Source organism: Bacillus rossius, chromosome 12 (assembly GCF_032445375.1).
Source record: "Bacillus rossius redtenbacheri isolate Brsri chromosome 12, Brsri_v3, whole genome shotgun sequence".
In the NCBI taxonomy this organism is placed as follows: Eukaryota; Metazoa; Arthropoda; class Insecta; order Phasmatodea; family Bacillidae; genus Bacillus; species Bacillus rossius.
Genome location: NC_086339.1, coordinates 25671551 through 25696786, shown reverse-complemented (window position 1 = coordinate 25696786; position 25236 = coordinate 25671551). Strand labels below are relative to the sequence as shown.

Here is a 25236-nt window from a genome sequence, read left to right as displayed (position 1 = left end):
AAAAAGTTGAGTCAAATAAAGTTGGAGGGTTATGACGTCATCGAAAACGTCCCTACGCAGCCATATTTGTTTGACAATTTGGATGACTCGAGTTTCCATCAAATATTTTGCATATAGGACATGTTCTAAAATATGTTGGTTATTTGGATGCGATCGCCAATCAAAATTTAGCTTGAGGAAAACGGAAATTGAATCAGTTTCCATCACGATTCTTTAAAATGGCGAAGAACACGTGGACGATTAAAGAGGCTATAAAAGATAAATAAGTGAAATAATAATATGAAAAACACGTGGAAAAAACATATGTAAAAAGGAAAGTATGTTTCTATATCTTTAAAAATCTCAGTGAACATTTAATTATGTAACGAATATTATAGTGAATTTAATTTATATATGTTCAAAAACATCTTAAAATGCCAAATAGCACAAAAAGTTCAAAAATTCCATCCAGCACTGTGATTAATTATTTAATTTCACAATATTGAGATTAAAATTGAAAAGTGTGATAGCTCAAAACTCAAAAATTTTGACACTGTGACGTGATTTGAAACTTATGACATACTTATAATACATACTTAAATTTGTTTGTTAAACTTTTTTTTTCTTCATCAAAAGTTGTTTGGAACGCCCAAGTTTCAGTATTAAGAAACCAGGAGTTTGCAAATATCCCGAGGGCGATCACAGGCGATGCTGACGGCTCGGGCAGTGGCCGGCCAGAAAGTCGAGCTCGGATCGGGATGACGCTAATGACGGCCCGCGGAGGACGTGCGGGGTCGCCATTACAAGTAGCCTGCCGTCCCGGGCCCCCGCGGGCTCCGGTGTGGCCAATTCCGACCGCGCGGGGAATGAAGGCCATTGTTACCCGACGACGTCGAAACCACCGGGTTCCCCCCACCCTTCCCCCCTCCTACTCCTTTGCACGTTCCGCGGGTGTTGTTACGGGTAATGACCTTGAACTGGTCCGCACCCTTGTGGTGAGGAGGCCCCGTTACTGCGGAGCTCCTACAGATTGCACGCTCCGCGCGCCTCGGCGTTTCGTTTGTCGCCTCTTCCAGCCTCGATTGTCGTCCTCGCACCCGGCCCGGCTTGAAATAACCAGTTCCGACACCGAGCCGGTGAACAAACTTCAGAAGCAGTTCTCTTGTTCTCTTTGATTTAATTGCGGGGATTTTTCAAAATCGCTAAAACGATTTTTAGTCAATCACACTTCAAACGGTTTGTCTTAAACCCACATTCATCCAAAATTAGTAACTTTTTAAAATCCTTCAAACATTTTTAAGGTTATTCCTATAGGTAGAGACCGGAAAAAATTCGCGGATTCATTTCGCGGTAGACTAGACTCCAAACTCGTTCACCTTCATTCTGAGTCAGTGATTGGACCACCGTTTACCTGAAGGTCTCTAAGCCAGTGAAAAACCTTCAACAAAAGAAGAATCAAATCACATGCATCCCAGGTAACGCGTGTCACGAGTCATTATCCAATGAGCAGGTGCAATCTGTCCTAGTACATTGAGGATCGTGGAGTCTCTCCTAGAAGTCATTGAAACCGCGAATTTTTCCAGTCTCTGCCTATAGGATATTTATAATTTAGGATTACTTTTTTTTTTGATGCTACACATTTTTCTGTAGTTATTTCTGACAGATATTTTACTTCTAAAACACTCAATAGTTTTCTACTATTTTTTATTTATTTATTACGCAGCATTAATAGAGCACAAAAATATAATATTTGAAAACTTTGAAACTCCATTAGGAGTAGGTACCCGAGAAGCACATTATAAGTACTCAAAATACCATTTCCCCAATATTTATTATATTTTTTTTTAAGGGAAGCTGTTTGAATCCACTGTTAATGAAATAAAATTTTGCTCTTTTTAATGTGTCACCAAAACAACAAGTGTCAAATAAGCATAAATTATGTTATTGTTTCTTTCAGAAATAATTATGTTTGGCAAGGCATAAATAATGGCTCTCCAACCCAACACGACTACAATCTATGAGCACAACGTCGATAAGCGAGTGGCATTGCTAACAATTATTACAGATTTCCAGTAATTACTACTGTTTGAGATATGTACGTATTACGGAAACAAAAAAAAAATACAGTCTGCCGCATATGTTTGGCAAAATAATTTTGATATGACGAATGCCGAGTAGTGTCTTGTTTAGAGTCCACAGGTGGGGATGAGAAGGTGAGGCACAGGAGCCTACTGGCCTCCCCCCCAGAGCGGACGAGTCAGGGGTGTATCTATGTTAGTGAGGCTGGATGAAAAGCGCGACGCTAGTTGGTATTTCTTGCGCGGTGTCTCCTCTAAGAGCAAGGCTCTGAACTGGCGCGCAGTATTCTCGTCGTCACAGAATAACTGTGAAATTTGAGCAGTGACCGTAACATCATATGGCCGAGAAATGAAGATAAAGGTGTAATTCAAGTCCCTTAAGTGCTTTCAAGAATCTGCACCGGTTGTTTAACGCCTACAAATTACTCTGAAAACGTGCGTTTTAGCCATTTCAACTCTTCTATAAAAATACGGTTTAAAAACTCAATCCGAATTCAAAAGTACTTTTCGGCCCTTGGCGAACTCTTAAATGCTTTTCGTAAACAGACCCAACTCGGATATCTTGAGTAGATATCAAATCGCGTTGTTTTTCCTGAAGCTCTGCACACCGTATGTGTGCCCGGGTGGGCGGAATCCCTATCATTTGCTACATCGCTACACTCGTTCACACCCGTCCATACAAACTAGTGGGATCAACTATTCGCCTCGTCTGAAAGGGGTCTTGAGCATCTGACCACAGCTGGACTGATAGTGTGTGGGGACCAGGGGCGTAGCCAGGGGGGGTTTTAGGGGTTCAAACCCCCCCCCCCTTAGCACCAAATCTTTAATTAATTTCTTATTCATCACTCAAACAAATTTCATATTAAAATTAATAAAAAATTTACCATTACAATATTTAAATTTAAGTACCGAAATCTGCTAAAATAGCACTATTTTACACCTTAAAATCCAAACTTTCCCGGGGGAGGACCCCCGGACCCACCGCTTTAATACGCGGGGGAGGGGGGCCATGCTTCTTAACACCCTGCATACACAAATCCTGGCTACGCGACTGGTGGGGACCTCTATAGCGTGCGACGGCAGCCAAGTACAACCGGAAAACAGGCGACGCCGGATCACTTCCAGCTCATTTCTTTAAAGTGTTGCGCTCTTTAAGGACTATCTCGAGTTACGAGCCCGCTCATTACCCGAGACAGCGGAATAAAATTAGCATTTGTCCTTGTTGCTTAAGATCGCGTCGATTGAATCAGAAGCGGGCAGACAATATTGCGAAGCGGAATTATCTTCCAAGTGGGCAGCGAGGTAACGTGTATACCTGCCAAACAGGCCGCTGAGTTATGGCTGGCAGGAACTGCGAGTGCTAACCCTGCTAGCCTCGTTTCCACTGCATCGCACATCTCGTTAGTAAGGTAGGGTGTATCTGCATCGGTGGTCAGGTGAATTGGAGGTATAGTTTTCCAACACACATTTCCCCCCCCCCCCCCTCCTTCTCTACCATTCACGGTCATTGTCGCTTCTTTTCCTAATCTTCTTCATTTGTGTTGTGGTTTCTCCTGGGGGAGGGATACTGAAAGAAGATTTCAAGCATTACAAAAATGTTAATTAAAAGGCGAACCTGTAGGCTGTAGGTACAAACATTTACTCCACAACATTGTCATGGACCCAGTGACTAATATATGAGGGGTTGAGAATCCAAGGGGTACAAGCGACAATTTCATAATATTGTGAAAAGCAGGTTAAAATTAAAAGTTTGCTACTCGCTCGTACAACTTTGAGGTCACAATTAAAAAAAACTTTTTGCGAGAATTCAAAAATATTCACAATTTAAGAGTATTTTAAATTCGCTTATCTAACCTGACCAACCTTTAATTTTAGTTACGATCACCTACACTGACAGTGTATAAACAGAAAAAAATACTCAACTTTTCATTTCGCGAGAATTTTATTTATCATGGTGTCTCGAATTCACGAAAATCCCAAAATTCACGAAAATCACGAAAAAAATAATTATAAGGAGAATAAAGGACTTGTCACGAAAAAGTCCATAAGTGAACAGAAATGGTGCTGCAAGTCACGAACCTTTAATTTACATCGGCCTTTTGCTCATTTATTTAAATTTTTTTTACCCTTACCTGAATTCATAGTCACACATTATTCAAAAGTTTAAGATAGTCCATTTAAAATCACTCGGAGATTAACTCTTTAAAAAAAAAAAAAAATTCGGTACGTTCCTGCGAATTGCAGAAACTTTCGTGTGCTATATTTGCTCATGTTTAATGTCGGTTGTAAAAGTTTACGTAAAAATCACCATTTGATAAAATTAATTAGAAAATTTGTTATTTACAAATCCAGAAAAAAGACCCGAAATTGGGTCGCCAGGTATTTGTGGACAAACTGTTTACATAACAGCAAGAAAAAAAAGAAGGTAAGGGTGCAGGAACGCGGATTATTCAGGTCCGCGTGTGGGTCGGCGAATGGCAAGCAGGTTCGCCAGCGCACTGTAGTCGCGGTGGTCGTGGACACGAGGTTAGCGAGGAGAGCACTCCCAGTGTGCCGCGGCGCACCGAGTATACCGCGCAGGCAGCAGCGAGCCAGTTGCTGCGATACCTCACAGCTAAATCGAACCTTTGAAAAAATAAATAAAAGTTTTCAAGCTATAGCATTTTACATATCTTTAAGACACCGGGTATTTCATTCCATTTAGTTTCAAATTTATAAAACTCCCAAAAAAAGTTGTTACTTTTAAATATGGGAATAATAAGTTTTATCAATTATCATCACGTTTTGAAATTTGGCAAAAAAGAAGAAGGTAACATGGCGTGGTGAAAGTTACTGTCGTGCTAGCTGCAAGGATTATCATTCAGTGACGGCAATTTTTGTGATAAATGCGTGAATTTTATATGTAGGCTACTGTGTGTGATATACTACAAGTGCTGAAGACCAAACAACAAAGATATGCTTTACTTCAATCTCCCATAGTTATATCTGATAAATGAATATTACAAAGTTTTAGAAAAAATTGCAGGGCTGCCAATCAACAAGCTAACTTAAAAAATCCCTAGTTTCCTGATATAGATTTTACACGAATTTTGACTATTTGTTGTATACCTACATATAAGGATAGCATTGAAACACATATTTCATGAATAAATAACACTGTCATTTATATAGTTTTGGCTCTTTTTTGTAAATTAAAGCGTGAGAAAGCAGCATCGTGTTTTTTTCTTCTAGTTTTCATTCTTGTAGAACAATTAGTAAGAAAAAAACGTGGAGATTCAATAGAATTTCTTTGACCTAATTAAAAAAACAACAATTTTTATACTTTTGCATAGTTCCTAGCAATAATTTTTCGCGTTCTCTCTCCAAAAGTTACAACCAAGAAATTTATCCAAGAACGCAGTTTAGCAAAGCTCTTAACAAATGTAAAATTTCCAAGTATTACAATACAGTGAGCAGTCTAAATTGTATGTTTATCTTAACTTATTTTCATTAATATTTTTAGTGAAAAGAGTTGGCGATTTGTTACAAGCAGTTAGGATAGAGTTTAAAGTTTTTGGTTTTCGATCCCTCCTGTAAACTTTGAGTTGAGGGTGTTACAAGGTTTGCAGATTATTCCGACGATTGGGTGTCCATTCTGCACCGGTGCTGTGTTCACTGTACGGTACCGCACGCTGCGTTGGCTTCGGAGACCCTCGCCCGTCCCGTTCGACACTCGCTCCGCGGTCAGGCCAACGTGCGCTGGGAACATCTACATCTAGACCTGCCCTTTTTAACGGGGCTGTGCTTTCCTACCACGTGTCCGGATGTCATAGAGTTAAAGCTGCGGCCACGCAGGGCGCTGTGCCTGCTGTGTTAGCGATGTTCGCCACGCGAGTGAAACACAGCCAGCTACACCTCAGGTGTCACTGGCCACACAAAGCTGTGTTCGCTGTGTTGGCGGCGTCGCCAGGTGTTTTGGTTCCCGGCTATTTTTTCTTAAACGTCGCTGACTTCGCGCATGCGGAGATAAACAAAAGCATCTGTTTTCGCGCGGAATTGTACCGCACTTCTGTGTTTGCTTTAAATTAATATGATGTCAACAGGAAATTTTTTTTGAAGAAGAAAATGTCCATGTTTAGGGAATAAATCGATGGAGGAATATAAAAGGCAGGATATGCAGGACAATGCCTGGGATTTGATTCCATGGGAATTCTATCAAACTGATTGCGAGTTACATATATTAATTTTGAAATAATCCATACATTTACCTCGTCCTCACGCATCTGCTTCATCAAATGATGAAATTCTCCTAATTCATTTCTTTTTAGATTAACATCATGGATTCATTTCTTTTTACGTTTACATACTGCGAGGGCCAGCAGAATATTATCATCGTCGGAATAATCACTTAAATCCCACGGCATGCGTCTCTCCTACATAGCGAATTAGACTATCCTGTGTGGCCACCTGGCGCAGCGAACATAGCGAAAATCGCGAACATTGCGAACATAGCGTAGCTTACTGTGTGGCTGCAGCTTAAGGTATCGTTTCGTTCGTTGAAAGGTTTAGTCCCTAACCTCACGTATGGGCTTTAATATAGAAGTATAGAAGCATGACACTTTGCACAGGAGTTCCTTATAGGTGAGCACTAAGTCATTTTTGAAGTTAGAAACGTAAAATTTTGTACTTAGGCTTCTGAAAAACTTCCAAAAGTATAAAATTAAAAAAAAAAAAAAATACGATTTGACTGATTTATCGTTATCATGGGCAGAGCAGGTTACTCAAAAACTAACATTTGAAAAATGTCGAATGGTTCCAGTGGTTTTGCCGATGGAAAATCCCATCCGGCACACGGCTAGTATTAGATATACTGTTTTAGGTATGTACATTATATAAAACGAAAAATCGTTTGTACACATATATATGCGTATTAAAATACCCCTTAATAAGTGGTTTTTTAAGGTACTAAGAAATTTAGACTTAAGATAAATTTTCCCAACATTACTTACGAGTAAAGGGAAGGAGCAAAGAAAGTTAATTCCAACACAGAGTTATATAAAATACATGTTCTTATTATGTGCTGTTCTGAAGAGAAAGAGAAAAAGAGAGAGGTTGCAAGCAGTCCAATGAGTATCTCGGTTGAAAAAAAAATTCTAAATTGCGCTACGGTTCCCGGAGTACCTAACTAGTTTCCCATCGGCGTGGCGGATCCTAATAGTATCCGCCTTGAGCAGTAGGAAGGTATCTACATTTACCGTGATGTAATTTACTGCCGCCATAGACTGCCTCCATAGGACCGAGCCCGAAGACAGCGGAACTTTCCAAGCCAATCTGCTTCTTAGAGTAGGGGGCGGGGAAATTCATTCCAGTGCGGTCGGCTTGCAACAGAACGATCAATCAAGTCCACACTCATTGCGTGGGAAGTCTTGGCTATCACTTATACCATCCACGCATGGGGGTTATGTCTTAATTTTTGTGAAACTTTAACGACAGGCGAATGTTCCGTAATGTCGGAACACAGATCGGATTAAAGAACTTCACGCGTTTTATTTCCAGCATTAAAAAAAAATGGAACATTCATTCTTTTATTCGGTAGTGAAAGTTAGTAATAAGAAATTGTGAGCAAGAACACTTTGTGTGTGTGTGTGTATGTATATATATATTTGCTTAAACAACAGAAATCAGTCTGTAAATACTTCCTACAAACAAACCTTAACCTCAGTAACAATTTAATCACTAATTATTTAACTCAACATAGCGTCGAATATATGTAGGCTAACAATGTTTCGTGTTTCTACAGTATGATTAAAGCGGCACAATCTATAAATATCAATGTTAACTAAGGGTTGTCAAAATTTTAATGCCTGCGTTTTAATGTATTTTTAAGTTGTCATTATTTTTATAACTATAAATTATAACGAAGTATTAAAGGATGGTACTATTTATGAAGTTTACTGTGGCACACCAATAAACTTAGTACATCCCCTGATGTTCGCGAAAGTTAATGTATACGGATAAATCACACGGGTACGACATTTTTAAGATTTATGAGACGTCCACAGATGGCAGCCCCGTGTTTACACATTTCCGTTCCAATCGACTTCCGTTACATTCACGAAATTACTCCTATCAAATGCCGTATACCGAGAGCTAATTTGCTTACACACCAAAAAAAAACAAAAAAAACGGGCGTCTTTAGACACGCGGCAATAGTGCGCGGTGACTTGGGTTCGATCCTGGAGTTGGTTTCCTCCAGAAGTGGACACCCCACCGTCTCCAGGACTGTGCTGTTACAATACATGGACTTGGGCCTTGATCAGAAACCACGCAATGTGCAAAATGTTCAGCTGACACAGTTTGGAGCAACAGGTTCTTAAACTACGCAAAGCGCAATAACGCAACGCAAGTATTGCTCAACTTCCAAATTTTTTGCGTTTTAGCTTGCGATTCCTATGGCCATATTTGAAGGGAAGGGTTCCGGAAACCTTTTTTTTCAAAGTCCAGACGTTATGTGCACAAAATTCCTTCGATGTTCTTTCATTGTACCTGTCAGGTTTACACTTGTTAAAATTTCACACAGTGAAAGAAAATAACTTTTAAAATTCCGATTTTTGACAACTTTTTTTTGGTATCGATGCTAAATATGAATTATCAAACGAAGTCCTGGGTATAAACTTGTTTTCTTCTGTTTAACAATTTTAAGTTACAGGGTTGATGGTGTCTTGCGACTCGCGTGCTTTGCAAACGATTTCACTCTCTCTTGCGTTGCTTGTGTGTTACGTAGTTTACAAATCCAGCCTTAAGCTGGGTACACAATTGAATATATATCAGTAACAGCAGGTCGTGCGCGCAAAATTTGACCGCCGTGTTTTTGAACTTACCGATTACCAATAGCGCATAGGACGGTCGTGCTCATGGGAAAGGGGGATAGGAGGGAAATGAAATGTGATATTACAATTTTAAGGTGCAATTATTAACTTTAAAAATCAAGCCATGCTATTACTTATAAATAGTTACAAGCAAGTTTTGCAAATAAAATGTTTCGTGGTTAGAATGGTTTACTAAAATTTTACATAGATTAAATTAATTTATAAGTTGAAAAACTGTGTTGACAAATCGTTGGTCAGATATCACGGGATAATCATTTGGTAGTCAGTATAATTATTTACTACCAACACTGCCGACAGACGTCGGATACATCTTGAAGTTTCATCGGCTGAAATCACCGGTAACATTCAAATTGTGACCTGATTTCGCACAGGTCGGTTGCACAGTCGTATGCATGGTCTGCTACGTACTCGCTTATGTTTCTACCACACTTGTATTAGCTGTGTATGAGTAGACTATGTAATAAAATCTTTCCATTAAATTTTTACCCACTTTTAGACTTCCCAATGTGTTAACATTTTGTACACATATAAACAACCTCTGACAATACAATATTTTGATAACTTGAAGACCACAGAGATAAGATAGAGTGGGATAAGGGGTCAGAGGGTCAAAAAACCACTAATTTTCCAGCTATGGGTGATGACCAGGCTTTTTGTGTATCCATGAGGGTGGGGGCATGGTGGTAATTTGCCGCGGGGTAGACTTTTACGGGAGAGGAAGGGGGGGGGGGGGGTTGAAAGACCCAAAATTTTGGAAATTTTATACCTCAATGCTTTTTCGATTTTGAGTATTTCCGATCCAAAAGGTCGGATTATGGTGAAAAATGTACCCGTGTAATTTGGGCGGGGGGGGGGGGGGGGGGGGGACGCGTAAAGCCCCTAAATTTCGAAAATTTCGAAAATATATTCTTTTTGATTTAGACGGTTTCAGAGGTCGGGTTGTGGTGGTAAATATGCCCGGGGTTCGTTAATGGCAATATGGGTACTTTATAAGAAATTATCTGGCCACTCTTCCAGAGCGATCAAGTGTATGGTACGGACATTCCATCGGTCCGTGTTGATTTCGGCACAGATGGTGTACATATAATTAAATCAATAGTCATTCAGTTTCCAACGAAATACAGATATGGTACTGCTGAAAAGGCGAATGTTGCCATTAATACTGAGTTGGGAATCTACCGTGCATAAAATGTAAGGCTGCACTATAGATTATGCAATTGTTTATTTGGGATTGCTTCTCTGGTGCCGGACAGGCTTATGTAGCTCTTAGTCGCGTAAAGTATCTTGATTGCTCTAAAATAACAAGAAAAGTTTTGTGTAATGTTGACGCATTAACTGAAAAGATTAGATTACGTGACTTATAAGAAAATGTAATGATTATATATATATAGTTTGTCTCTTCGTTAGTTTTTTATTTAAATATTTAGGTTATTAAATATCTTTAAATCTTTATAACTTTAGCATTTGATAGATAAAAAAGGCCTTTAATACCTATAATACGTTATACTTCAGGTAGCTCATGTGTATAGTATATGCTAATTTTTTATTATTTCATATTTGTATTTTATATGTTACTTCAGTTTTTATTTAAATGTATTTGTGTCTTTTTTTGGTATGTGTACCTAGTTAGTAAAGATGTATGTGGTTAAGTGTAAGACAAGGCGGTACGCCTTAACTTTGCCACTTAAAATAAGGCAATAAATAAATAAAAAAATAAATTTAAGTTCATTGTCACAAATAAATAATTTAATCACTAATATTCAATATTTGAATTTTTTTCAATTACTCATATTCAATATTTTTATTTTCAGACTAAAAAGAATAAAATAAAGTTATCGTTTAAAAAACTAAAAAACCCGCATTTATCGTCGAATAAACTAAAAATTAAAAAAAAAAATCTGTATAACAAGCGGGGGGTGCTCTTCTTTCATTTTCGTAACGACTATATCCTAAAATTAGTGATAGAAAATTTAAGACAAATGATATCAAGCACCTCCCGGGCGTAGATCCTGAGGGGGGAGTGGGCAGGGGGTCCCCCCCTCCCCCCCTGGAATTAAGAAGCCCCTCACTAAACCTGCTTCACTTGCAAAAGCGTGACTATGAAGCGTATTTGATGTCAAATATGGCAGTGCACAGTATACAGTAGTCTCTTTCAGATATGACGTGTCGGTTAACCCCACGTGCAAAATTATCGGTCCACGAGCTCCCCCCCCCCTTTTTTTTTGTAAATTTACGCGGGCCCTACTTGTGTATCCTACAGATTGGCACCCCTGAAGCACCCCATTACTAATTTTAAGTTCGTTATTGTTATTAAGTTCATATATTAATTTTCGAAATGACTATCTTAAAAATTTTCATATTGATAATATCCTAAAATTAGTGATAGAAAATATATTAAAAATTATATTGTTATTGTCACAACCTTGACCCACTTCCACGGTAAAGGCTGACAAAAATTCCCCACACGCACGCTGCCAAGAGGATCAAATCACACAGCTGTCCGAAACAAGCTGTCTACACTCGCTTACCCATTAACTGTTTCCACTAGGTCTCATTTTGTAAAGGCGAAAAAAAAATAACTTAACATAATCGCTCACAAACTTTTTCTGTTTGCAATACAGCTTATTCGTATTTGTTCGCTAGCAATATAGGTACACGTCAGTAGCAAAATTCGGGAACCAATTCACGCTTGTTAAATCTTGTAACTGACCCATTCAAAACAACAGCATGCTTCATCACACTAAAATACGTCCTTCCGAATTTGCGTATTATCCGTGTACGACGACTCGAATCTGTTTACGAGTCGTCAACCTTACCTTACTCCAGATGCGTCCCACGTGACTAGCTCGGACCTCCGCCCTCGCAGCCGGCCGCATCACAAGTCCCGGCCCGCTGCTCGTTCGTTCGTGCACGTCTTCGGGCGCACTCGGCTCGTCCCGAAAACAACTGTCGCGGGAATATTATTTAGCGAGGTGCTGACTGGCGGCGGAGTGAGTGGTCAGTGTAACCACTCACCACCAGGGGCGCTTGCGTTCCCTGGTCAAATATTCCAGATACAAATAAAAATTCAAAGCGGACCACGAGTCCCAAGTGCCCAACCCCCGCATGGTAGACTCTTTTCTGCTCTGTCCAACACTTCATCCAGACCATCCTCTGCCTCCTGTAAATTCATACGCGTAATGTGTCTATGCAGGCTTTACCTGGGCCCAACCCATCTCTAGTTATAGTCTAGAATTAGGCGGTGGACACACAAAGGCGAGCACGAACGCGGGCGCGAACGACTGGCGATCGAACCCAGCACACACCAAAGCGAACAGAGGCAGTCGCGGGAACAAGGTGAAAGACGTATAGAACATATTTTAGAGCCTGTAATTGGCGAGTTTGGGGCCTTTCAAAATCAGAACATATTTCCTAGAAGGCCTGCAAATTATGCATTTGAGATTCGCGACAGATTTGTTTCCTTTTTTAATGCTAATAATGATAACTAACAAAGTTCCTATATCACTTAGTACGTTCAATTGCAAAAACCTCGTAGTTATGTGTACCAATTTTGTTGTTATTTCTATAACTACCTATAATAATTAAATAATTACCTGGCATTCCTAGTATGATTCCTATTTCATCCCATTTCTTGTTTGTTACTCTGTTGTTTTTGTATCCTTCCATAGACATATTGTAGAGCACTTCATTCACTTTTACAAGTTCTATAAGTCGTTCGGTGATTTCATTATCCATGTATTCGTCGAAACTGCTCACAAGTGCACACTGGCCGCGCGAACAACCCAGCATGTGCGGTCAGCTCGCAGCTCGCGCGTCCTGACCGCGCGAACTGCTCGCTCGGCGGTGTGTGTTGCTGCGTTCAATCGCGTTCGTGCTCGCCTTGGTGTGTCCACCGCCTTAAGAGAGAGGGAAGTTAGTCATGGCGCCAATCGTTGCCGTGGCTGGCCAATCCCCTCCTAGCACATGATGCATGCTACCCTCTCCCTGCATGGTTAATCCCAGCATGACTAGGCGTATAGGCTTCGGCCTGAGACGCACCTAGGTCCCTCCCTAACCCGGACCCCTCCAAAATACACTTAAGTTTTAGTTAGGTTAGGGAAAAAAACTATTTAGCGAGCGAGCGTGTCTCGGGAAAGCGCAAATTACAAGAAAAATAATAAAATTATTTAAAACTTGCAACAAAAAAAAAGGATACTTTAACGAGAATAAAAAAAATAAAAGGAATAAAAATCAACATTACCAAAATTATTAAATAGTAACTAAAAGCAGCTTACTTAAACATATTCAATTCTAATTGCCAACCTGGGGAAAAAGTTACCAGAAAACTAGTAACATTATTACTGATATAAAAATTAAGATAAATATCATCAAGCAGCCCACGTTTTTAGTTATACAGAGTTGTGGTGCATTATTTGGCTGTTGGAAAAAAAACTTACCTAAATTTAAAATTTATTTTTAAATTTTTTAGTTCATTCAACATGAAAAAGTTTTTTTTAAACTATAATTTATTAATTTATTTATTCTGATTTACTCCGTGCGACCAGTAGAAGCCGAATGTTTAGCCGCGGTGGTAAACACTTTTACGTCTTAAATACGTTGAAAATGGTTTCAAGTAAAAGATTGTCTACTGTTACATCAATACTTTGTGTTTTATTTTTATTACATAGGCATGTAAATCCCGACCGTGTTTTGTTCTCATTTCGTAAAAAATTATTTTAAATTAAATTAATTTTTCGTAACTGTGGAAACCAATCTAATCGGTTCCCATGCGTTACGTGTCCGAGCGGCAGACGGATGGCGAAACGTAATTATCTTGAGGGCCCGTGATCCGTTACGTTGTGTACGTTTACGTGTAGTCGCGGAGCGATCCTCATTGTCGGACGTCACGGCCAAGTCGGCTAATGGTGAGAGAAAGTATGCGCCATATTGTTTTAAACTCATTAAGTTACTTAAAGATATCCTACAAGTCGCACAGTGTTTCGCGTTCATGCAAAGTGAACCAAAACAAAACCAAGAGCAAGACGAGAATAGGTTTGGTTAACATTTGACTTTCTTTTTTTTTTATTATTTTTGAAATTAGGGTTTTAAGGCCCCCGATTACCCGGACACATATACGGTGTGCAGAGCTTCGGCAAAAACCGACGTGATATTCGAAGCGGATGATGAGTATAGTTTCTGTTTGCGGGTTTAGTTTTCAAGAAGTGTTTTTTTAGAAGTGAAAATGGCTGAGGCACGATTCACCTGGTACAGATTCTTGAAAGCATTATTAATTTCTCCGCCATGCAATGCTATGGTTGCCACAGAAATCTCACAGTCGCCGAACGCACGACGAGAAGACTGCGTGTCCGGCACAGGGCCTTGCGCTAGAAGCCACCGGCGACAGACTAGGCGGGCGCCTCAACATGGCGCCGACAGCCCTTGTTCGTGTGCGGGAAGCCGAGGTGTTGCCGACGTGACCCGCTTCTTCGCACCCGCCGCGGTCCGGCGCGCGGTACGTCGTCAATCACGGCCCGCCTGACGGCTCGGCCCCGCTCGGAACACCTCGTGATGGATCGCCGGCGCCTCTGCCGGCCCCGAGGTGGGGATAACGAGGCGGGCGGGTCGTTACCACAACGCCAAAATACCACAACGCCCAACGTACAATGACGCCGAATGTCAAAATTGACCACAACGCCGACAGCTAGAAAACTGCTGTGTACCACAACGCCGAAAAATGATTTTGCGGGGAAAGGGGGGCCACAGGAGCAAAATGAAAAACATCTGAATGAATTTGTGTGCTAACCTTACCAAACGTAACCTTTGTGGCAGTCCTGCAATGACATTTTTCGGCGTTGTGGTAGTTCGGCGTTGCGGTACACAGCAGTTTTCTAGCTGTCGGCGTTGTGGTCAATTTTGACATTCGGCGTTGTGGTAATTCGGCGTTGTGGTGCGTCCCCGAGGCGGGCTCCGGTCTGCCTGTGGCCACGTCTGCGTGATCACATTCAGGGCAGTCGCGGAGAAGGGGGAGTAGGAGGTGGGTATCCCTAAACCCGCACTCCAGGTTCACAGATAACCTTACAAGTTATGCGATAAGCGCAAATCACTTACATACACAGTTATGGCCACGGTAACACCTTAGCTCTCGGCATACGGCATTTGGTAGGAGCAATTTCGTGAATGGAACGGAAAAGTTGAACCACGGTGCTGCCATCTATGACGGATGGCGCGAACCAAAGTTCACAAAGTCAAAGAGAAACTATATAGTATTCACTGTTCTATTAATTTCAATAAAATCGGCAGGTCACAATTAAAGAGTAACGGTTTTAGATAAGCTCACGCGCGAACTTCTCGCTTGCAGCGCCACCTACACAAAATGGCGACTCCTGAGCGAGTAGAGGATGAACCTGTAAACTTGATTTGGCAACAGGATGGAGCCCCTCCCAATTGGGATCTCTTTGTCCGAGAGTGGTTGAACGTCGAGGTCCTTGAACGTTGAGTTGGTAGGTAATGGTCGAGACGACACAACTCTTTTTTCACTGGCCTCCGCGTTTTTTTTTCTTCTTTTCCTTTGGGGCTTCATTAAAGATCTTTTCTACGTTACGCCGCTTCCTAATGATTTGCCAGAGCTGTGACACAGATCTGAAGAGGCTATTTGCTTACATTACTCCGGACTTGTTAATCAAAGTGTGGGGAGAACTGGACTTTTAGGTTGGCTGTGTGCCGTGTAACTAAAGGTGTGAGGTTATTTCAAGGTTACTTCAATTTAAAGTATGATTTTTTGGTCGCAAATCGTCTCTCTGAACTGAACTGTCCACGGTGCACCGGTGCAAGCGGGCCGGGCGCTGAGGTGAGGTGTGTGCTGCAGGTGCTGCCGTCGAACCAGGCCGCGGCGCAGGCGGTGCTGGCGGAGCTGGAGCGCTGGGCGCGCGGCTACGTGGACGTCGCGGCGCTGCAGGGACGCCTGCACGACGCCGAGCGCCGCGCCGAGGCGGCCCACGACAGGGCGCAGCTGCTGCAGCGCCGAGTGCAGGTCAGCCCCCCCCCCCCTCCCTTCATTTACCCCGTCAACCTGCTCTCGACCAACTCTTCCACCAGCTCCAAGTAACGAGCATACTGTTCTGTTTATGGCCACTGAACACGTATTAGGTCACAATCAGGGGCGCAACAACTAAATTTCCAAAAGAGGGGGGGGGGGGGGGGCAATATTCCTATTTATAAAGAATCATCGATCCCCCTATTGAAGCGGGGGGGGGGGTCCCGGGAAAATTTGTATTTGAAGGTGGAAAATGGTGCTATTTAAGCAGTTTTATTATCTAAAAATTGATTACACAGAACTTTCTTTGCCCCCGTTTGCCTCCACTTCAAGGTTTCAGAGGGGGGGGGGGAATACCCTTGTCCCCTCCTCTGTTGTTGTGCCCCTGGTCACAATAATAAGCAGTACGACAAAGTGTAAGGATCTACCGTTCGCCAAGCATCACGTTTTGAAATGTCATCAGATAGCCAGAATTGTGCAATAGAGAATCACCGTTTGAAAACTTTTCTAGGAAAGGAACAACGGATCAGCCGCTTTTGTCTGAACCGGGTTGGAGTTAAAAGGGGGGAAGGAAGTAGGAGAACTTTTCAATACCACTCCCCTCAGACTCCCAAAAAAAACACAATAGTTGTTTTTGCTGAACGCACCATATTTCAGAGCCTCATATCGTACTGACTGTGGTTGTTTTTTCTTTAACTGTTGATTCTATGCATGGCCACAAGGGATTACCACAAAATGCAACATTTAACTTTTTTGGACTATGTTTTTTTTTGCCAAAAAGCTATTCAATTGTTTTTCTCCCATAAGTTCCCGAGAACCGAGGAAGGGGGGGGGGGGGGGAGAAGTTGAATGAGTGAGATTCGGGAGTGTGTGTTTCTGCCAGTGTTCGTCGATTAGTTTGGCCACTCGTTTGTAGTAGATGTAATCGTAAGTATAGTATTATTATTGAGTTAGTAAGTGTTGTTAGCTTGTGGCGCGTGTGAAGTGCTGGTGAAGCTTTCCGAGGCGGTCTAGGTTCGGAGACGCTGCAGTGGCGTGACGACGACGTGTGTCGCAGATCCTGCAGGAGGAGAAGAACATCCTGCTGTCCTTGGAGCAGTGCCTGAAGGAGCGGTGCTGCGGCCTGGAGAGGGAGCTCGCCAGCTGCCGGAAGCCCTCCGCCGACAAGAAGGCGCAGAAGTCTCCGTCTTCCAGCTCCAAGCAGGGCGGCTCCACGCCGGCCGAGGACGAGGGCATCAGCTCGTCCGACCAGGACCACTCGCTGTCGGTGAGCGACACCTCGACACACGCTGTTTACACACACACACACACACACACTAGATAATAACCGGTAGGCACCTTAACACACATTAGTCACATTGTTGTTAAACCTCTCAAAACACACATGTTCTTCACATAATCGTTGAGCAACTCCAATATGCACTGTTCAATAATAGATGAGCACCTCCATTATGCACCGTTCAGTAATAGATGAGCAGCTCCATTATGCACCGTTCAGTAATAGATGAGCAGCTCCATTATGCACCGTTCAGTAATGGATGAGCAGCTCCATTATGCACCGTTCAGTAATGGATGAGCACCCCAATTATGCACCGTTCAGTAATAGATGAGCACCTCCATTATGCACCGTTCAGTAATAGATGAGCACCTCCATTATGCACCGTTCAGTAATAGATGAGCACCTCCATTATGCACCGTTCAGTAATAGATGAGCACCTCCATTATGCACCGTTCAGTAATAGATGAGCACCTCCATTATGCACCGTTCAGTAATAGATGAGCACCTCCATTATGCACCGTTCAGTAATAGATGAGCAGCTCCATTATGCACCGTTCAGTAATAGATGAGCAGCTCCATTATGCACTGTTCAGTAATAGATGAGCAGCTCCATTATGCACCATTCAGTAATAGATGAGCACCTCCATTATGCACCGTTCAGTAATAGATGAGCACCTCCATTATGCACCGTTCAGTAATAGATGAGCAGCTCCATTATGCACCGTTCAGTAATAGATGAGCACCTCCATTATGCACTGTTCAGTAATAGATGAGCACCTCCATTATGCACTCTTCAATAACGTATAACATTTCCAGCATCTTATATACGTAGGTTGTTGTCACACTGTATTGTATTTACTTAATCACTTATGCTCTATGGACCATCTTCTACGAGACTCATCCTGTAGTTACAAAATGATGCTTTAGTACTAACTAACTGTAAGTTCACTTCATAATATAAACTTGTTTTTTTTTTCTAAAGCATTAAAAGTGGGGTAGTTTTTTTTTAAACTATCTCCTTCTATAAACACATCTATTTTAATTAATGCACTCTTTTTGTTTGGACTGTTCCAGTCTGACGATGTAGGCGATGTGGAGAGGGAGCCATTGGTGTACGAGATGTTCACCGTGAGGAACGACACCATTGTCGTGGACTCGAGGAGAGCCCCGGAGATGCGCGAGACCAGCGTGGACGACGGCGAAGAGGAAGGGGTTGAAGGCACGACCACCAGCCGAAGGAAGAAGGACGAGGACGAGGACGAAGAGACGACGATCGACGAAGTGATCGAGGAGCTGCGGAACATCATCAACGACGCAGAGACAGAGGCGTACGCGGCAGAGGCGGCAGAGCAGGCCGCGGCGGTCAAGAGGCGGGCAGACGAGAAGATGAATGTTAGGAGGTCTGATGCGGAAGAGGATAGGATACGACGACGCCAGAACGCCAAGTCGACGGGAGGCGACTCGAACGTGAGGCGCATCTCGGTGGAGTACCACAGCGACACCGTCGAGGACCCGGAGATAGTTCCTTCCCGACTGCTGCCGCAGCCGCCGAGGAGGGCGAGAAGTCTGTCCCACGTGGCGTACCAGAGCCCCGACCACCCCGCCGAGGGCAGCGCCATGCCCAGCACCCGCAGCCCGTTCTTCGACTTCGACGACCTGGACGACACGCCCATACACACCAGCGAAGAGGAGGACTCCGACTCGCTGCTCAGCGCCTCCAAAGAGAGCGGCAAGAGGATGGCCGTACTGGATCGGGGGAAGAACAAGCACTACGAGAAGATATTCCTGTGCAGCAGCGGCCCCCGCGAAGAGAAGCAGCTGCCGCCGGACGTCCTGGGGAAGAACTGCCCCGCGGCACGGCGAGGTAGCTTCGAGGGTCTCTTCGGCACGGCGGACGTCGAAGGGCATCGGCCGGCCAGCGTGTCGGAGGAGGCCCGGCAGAAGAGGCTCAAGTCGAAGAGCCTGGACCGGATAGACGAGGGCCTGGACTCGATGGTGGACATAGTCCTGACGTCGGACACGGGCAAGAGCCGGGTGAGCAGCGGCAGGGGCTCGGGGACGGAGGAGTGGAGCCTCGAGTGGGACCGGGGGTACCTGGAGACGAGGCAGAGCCTGGCGGAGGCTGCCGTGGCGTACGGCACACCTCCGCCCGTGGTGATAGTGTCCCGGTCCTCGAGCAGCACCAGGAACCAGCACTGCGTCGCGCGCAGGCTCCCTTCGGACAACACCAGCCACCCGCTCTTCCTCCCGCTGGCCGGCCTGGGCTCCGACTCCCCCTCCCCCGACAGCTCCAGGAGCAAGACCTTCCTGGTGAAGCGAGGGCAGGTGAACGCAGGGCTCTACTCGGGTCACCACGCCAACCAGTGTCAGAGGGGCTCCGCGCCGAAGGAGTACGGTCCGGTCGGAGGGAGCAGCACGCTGTCCGGCAAGGTCACCGACCTGGCATCAGGGCTGTACTGATTACTTGGTGTGGTATTCCCTTAACCCTCCGTGCTCAAAGGGACGATGCAATTGAGAAGTTTGAAAATGGATGTTAGACATGTAGGTGCGTGCGAACCTGTGAAGTGAAGGAACAGTTACAGCCGATACTTAAAACTTCCAGACCTAGTTACAGACTCAAATTTTGGTCGACATCTGAGAGGTTGTGGTTTCGGTTGCTGTCCTACACAAGATAAAAAGTAAATGCTATGCCTTGCAATTTGCATTTGCAACATCTATTTAATCACCTTGATCAGTAACCTTAAGTTCTTAGGTAAATGTTAAATGACAAAGTAAACCTTCTGAATAAATGAGAAATATGTACATGCCCTTCCAATTTACTTAAGTATTTTTTTTTTAGAAATGGAATTAATAAGATTTCAAAACTTATTTTACCTTGGCCCCAATACTTGCATTGCTGCTCAGTTATGTTGCATGGATGTGTATGAAACAAAAATTATCAGTTACAGTAATTTTCTTCGTGATTTTTTATTGATGCAGTGTTGCTTCTTGGACAGGGTTCTTACAATTAACTGATGAACTGTATTCACTTAGTATTAAGTCCGTGAATACAGAAGGACCACTTAAATTGCTCTAGATGCACCAGAAATATTGGTTAGTCACTTGTTAGTCAAGTCATTTTAATAACTTTTAGCATGAAATAATTTTGCAGTAGTGGCTTCAATTCATAGTATCCTAAAGCAGTTCTAATTTTTATTTTCTCATTTTCTCCCCTTCCTACCTCCATTTGTTTCAACTACTGTTCTTGCATAACTCTCCGACCTCTGGGTTATGAAGACAGTTGAATATCACTTGTCAACTTGGAAAAACTTTTTTTACATCATCTGAGTCAAATTATTTTTTGGTTTATGCTTCAATTTTGTTGAGTTACACAATTAAAATAATATTTCTAGCAGTAAAAAAAAACTCACGGATGCCTGGCAGCCAAGTAACTGATAGCTAAAATACTATATGTAAATTGGTGATTTGAAAGGTTTTAGTGTTAAGTTACAATACAATTACAGATTATATGTAAACTATGTTTTTCTTTCCTTCAAATTTATGTACATCTGAAAATTCAATTTCCAATGGTGTCGAAAGACCTCAGAATAATAAATAATATGTGTGATGTGCAATTGACATATCCGCAGCTACAAGGGTCTCACCACCTGATTGCTTGGTGTCCACGTTGCACTAAATAGCAATGTAGTTACACAACTCTCTTCCTGATAATTTCACTTTCCGTAATGCCCTGGGCATTAAACTTTTTTTTTATCACATTACAATCTGATTAAATCATTACCTTGCCTGACTTACTATACCAGTTGTAAATAAGTTTTACATAAAAAAAATAATAGTTTGAGTATAGAATGAAATGGAACTTTGACTTGAAATTGGACAGGTTGTTACGATAAGCAGGCAGTGTGCTGTTGTGTTTCAAAAACACAGTTTCAGCTTTAGTTTTACATTGATAATTATGCTCTGTTACTGTTGATATTTCACAGTATAAACTCTTACAAGTTAAATAGTGTTATGATACAGAGATGTCCTGCATTATTCAATTTTCTGCTTCTTCATAGTTTGGACTTGATTAAGTTTGATGCAGACTGCTTCAATAATTATATTTAAAAAAAATTGTTCTCTGGGAACAAAAAATCTCATTATTAAATTACAAAATTCTAAGTGAAATAACAATTGGTTTAAAACGTTACCTATTTCTTAAAACGTCTAACTGTATACAAGCAGCCAGCAACAGTACAAGCACAGAAAACTGTAATTTGCGAGTAGCACGTGTAACTCCTTTAGTTACGCGTAGTAACTTCCAACATTAAAAAATTGTGATGCGCTCTCAACAGATTCCTCAAGCCATGCAAACAAAAGTTAAAATTTTAAGTTTGTGTTTTTTTTATTACTGTCATGAACTCAATAATGTCCATTGGTAGAGAAATGTAGCATGCTGCACAAGTGACATACAAAAGAAAGAAAAAAAGGTACTTGGGGCATATCTGTGGACTGTGATCCAAGACATGTAAGTTGTAGTATTTTAGTAAACGTTGAAAGTGTGTGTACGTCAAGTGCCTGTTTTATTGTACTATGTTAAAAACTCTAAAAATAGGCCAAGTAAAGTGCAATAATAGTGACAATAACATGCATATGGATCTATAAATGTAAATGTTTGTTCTATTTATCCTATGTGTGCATAAATTTTGATACTGCTGAATATATTTGGTGCAATATAACGGTATCATTAGTAGACATGGGTTTACTATTTGTATATTAATTTTTAAATACCAAATCCTTTGGACTGACATTATGTAAATATTAATTTTTCTGGTATTTATGCTTGGTGTATTTATAAACCAATTTTTATGAGAGGATTAATTTTTTCTTGGGTACAAACATAGTTTTATAAATCCAGCACAATTATTTTACCCTACACAAAAAAAAATTGTAAAAATAAATGTTAAGTTTATGTTCATCTCTAAGTGTGTAATTTTTTCACTCTTAAAATGTGTCCGAGGTAACCTTGGTTTGAATTTTAAAAAGTTGCTACATTTACCTTTATAACAATACATACATAGATACAGGTGTGGATCTATCTCATCTGCATAAAACAAGTACTTATTAACAAAATTATGGCCAGATTGATTTTTTAAGACTTGTGTCGTCGATACTTTTACAATCATAAAAAGAAATATTTAACTGCAGTAAGTTTTATATTGTTATATTCAATTACAGTGCTAATTTGTAAAATTGCGATGTAACTTTTTATGCAAAGTAAAATATTCTGATATTACTCGAGATGGGTCAGATCCCAATTTTCTCAAATTCAAATCACAGAGTACCTCAAATACAGCCCTTGAATCCAAATCTGCACTAGAAAGAAAATAAACTATCAAATATGGATATAAAAAATTTAACCCTATGAATGTTTGTTTCACAAACTAAGTTTCCCTAATCAATAAGTATCGTAGTTTTATTTACATGATTGCATATTTAAAGTACAAAATCTTGGGGAAGTGTTTTATTATAAAATATAAATACAAAAAAAAACACTAAAATACCTAGTAAACTTTAAAAGTCATTAAGTGTTGAATATTTCACTAAACTACACTTCCTCCAATATTTTTCTATGGATCTTTTACTCCAAATCTAAAATATTTATAATACTAATGGTTAGATTGTATTCAAAGGTTCGAGGATTTTACCTGCCCGTATCCAGATAATACATAATAATATATGACAAAACATTCCAAATTTATAAAATTGTTACAAAAGTAAATTGAATTTAACTCCCCCCCCCCCCTTTTTAAAAAAAAAAAAATAATAATTTTTTTTTTACCATATTCCTGGAAATTTTTTTGATATAACATTATTATAAAAGAGCAATAATTGATTCTTTACCTATTCTTTTGGGCTGAGGCCAGTAATTCACGAGACATTATTGCAGATGTGGCATAAATAATGCACCCTACATGTTATTTCAAACTAGTGACAAGTGCGTTGTCTGTACTACAGTAGGCTACTGTTCTAAAGAGATGGTGCCACCAACTATTAATATTGTATTCTCTCTATTTAATTTCTATTGGTATAATATACTACATGCACAAACCACACTGCTCCAAGATAAGTTTATAAGCAAAGTTAAGAACACCTGAACCTATATAAATAGGATATTAGGTAAATATTGGTTTAGCTCAGCATTATATTACAATTTTGCCAACTGATTGTATTGGACAAACTTAGCTTGTGTACATTTAACTCAATAATGAACCATACTAAGTAATTAACTGCTTTGTGCTCTAATGGACTGTCAAATTTCTGTAAACCAGAACATTTGTTCAGTCATGGCTGTCTTGCTGGAACAAAGCAATAATGTTAAACTGCCTAAAAAATTATTCCATTTGCATAATTTTCACTGGAATATTTTTTTAGGGATAGCTAAAAACCAATAAGAAAAGCGTTTAAACTTGTAATTCAAATTGTGTGATCTCATTGTCAGGTTCATGAAATTGTTTGTAAAATATTTACTGTATTGTGAGCAATGTATTTTAATGAAAGATACAATTGAGTGAACAGTAAAATTGTGTGGCATAGAAATAGTCTTTATGTAGTTGAACAAAGTTTTTAATAGTTTGATCACTTTGATCTTTGATATGTAAAAAATTAATTTCCCAGGAGTCAAAATGTAAGAAGGAAAAACCTGGGATTTTAAACAGATTGGTCACATTTAACAATGTGTGTGTGAATACACATTTTCTACTCATAATATTCAAAGATAATGTAATAGTTTATTTACTTTTAAAATTATGAATTTACTATAATATCAGTTAACTTTTTTTTATGTTTTATACTTCATGGAAACCTTTACAAAATTCCAACATCTGCATGTGAATATTGTTTTGTTAGTGTATTACTTCACTGAATGACCAATATTACTTCCCAAACCACTGACATTCCATACTCTGTAAATAATAATTTAATAAAAAAATTAAAATGTTTAACTTTATGTTTAAAAATTCCTTTTATCAAACCTGGTTCATTATGCATTTTCTCAGCAGCAAAATATAAGGGAAAAAAAATTCTTTACAGACATCTATAAAATTATGAAGATTGGGATGAAAATTTATATTTAAATAAACAAATTTTTTCAACATTTGTTTTTACGTAAATAGTTTGCTCTCTGTGATAAGACGACCCCTGATTTTTTTTGGGTGGTATTTCAATGAAAAACTCATCTTATTTTCGGGTGAATACCACTCCTATCCATGTGTGTTTACTAAATGGTGTCTACAAATATCTAGCGAATCAATTTCAGAACTTTTTCAGTACCTAAAAATAAAATTAAACATGAGCAAATGCAATAACAAAATGTTTGACTATTTGCACAAATGTACCCAATTTTAAGTTACAAAGCTAAAATGTTTTCAGAGATAATTACATAATTAGCACATGATTTGAGTGGACAGTCACCAACTATTTGTATTTAACGTGTGACTATAAACAAGTGAGGTATAAAAAAAAATTAATGCATGTTGATAAAATGCTACTGGAAATAAAAAGTTTAATGACTTTCAGCACTATTGTTCGTTTATTTAAGGACCTTTCTATGACTTGTGACCTGTAAACACTCCGTACTACAAATACCAGCCTGTGGTACTTGTACTCAGGGCCGCAACTAGGGGGGTGCAAGCGGGGCATACGCCCTGGGCGCAAAGCTGTGGGGGCGCCGAAATCGCTTGCATTGTAATTCCTACTACAACTGGTAACTGGTAAAAAGTTTTTGCATGGAAGTTACAGTAGCACAGAAACTGTTACATGTAGGTATGGAAAATGCTTAAATAGCACCATTTTTCCGTGGGAGGGCCCCCGGACAACCGCTTTATTGGTGTGGTATGTGCAAAAAAAAAGGGGGGGGGGCGCATTAATCCATTCATGCCCCGGGTGCCAGAGACTCTAGTTGCGGCCCTGCTTGTACTACTGTCCAATTTGTTTATGTATAAACACCTATATCTGGTATACAGCATTTGGTAGGAGTAA

General features: G+C 40.7%; 1 protein-coding gene across 1 annotated transcript in view; it reads left to right on the top strand.

Annotated features, from left to right (window-relative positions):
- LOC134537274 (uncharacterized) overlaps positions 1-25066 on the top strand; it is a 78355-nt gene extending 53289 nt beyond the window's left edge. The window contains exons 6-8 of the mRNA XM_063377547.1: positions 15771-15935; positions 16996-17205; positions 18292-25066. Coding sequence (XP_063233617.1) covers positions 15771-15935; positions 16996-17205; positions 18292-19677 — 1761 coding nt within the window. The 3' untranslated portion in view covers positions 19678-25066. The remainder of the gene's footprint in view (positions 1-15770; positions 15936-16995; positions 17206-18291) is intronic.
- The last annotated feature ends 170 nt before the right edge of the window (positions 25067-25236 follow it).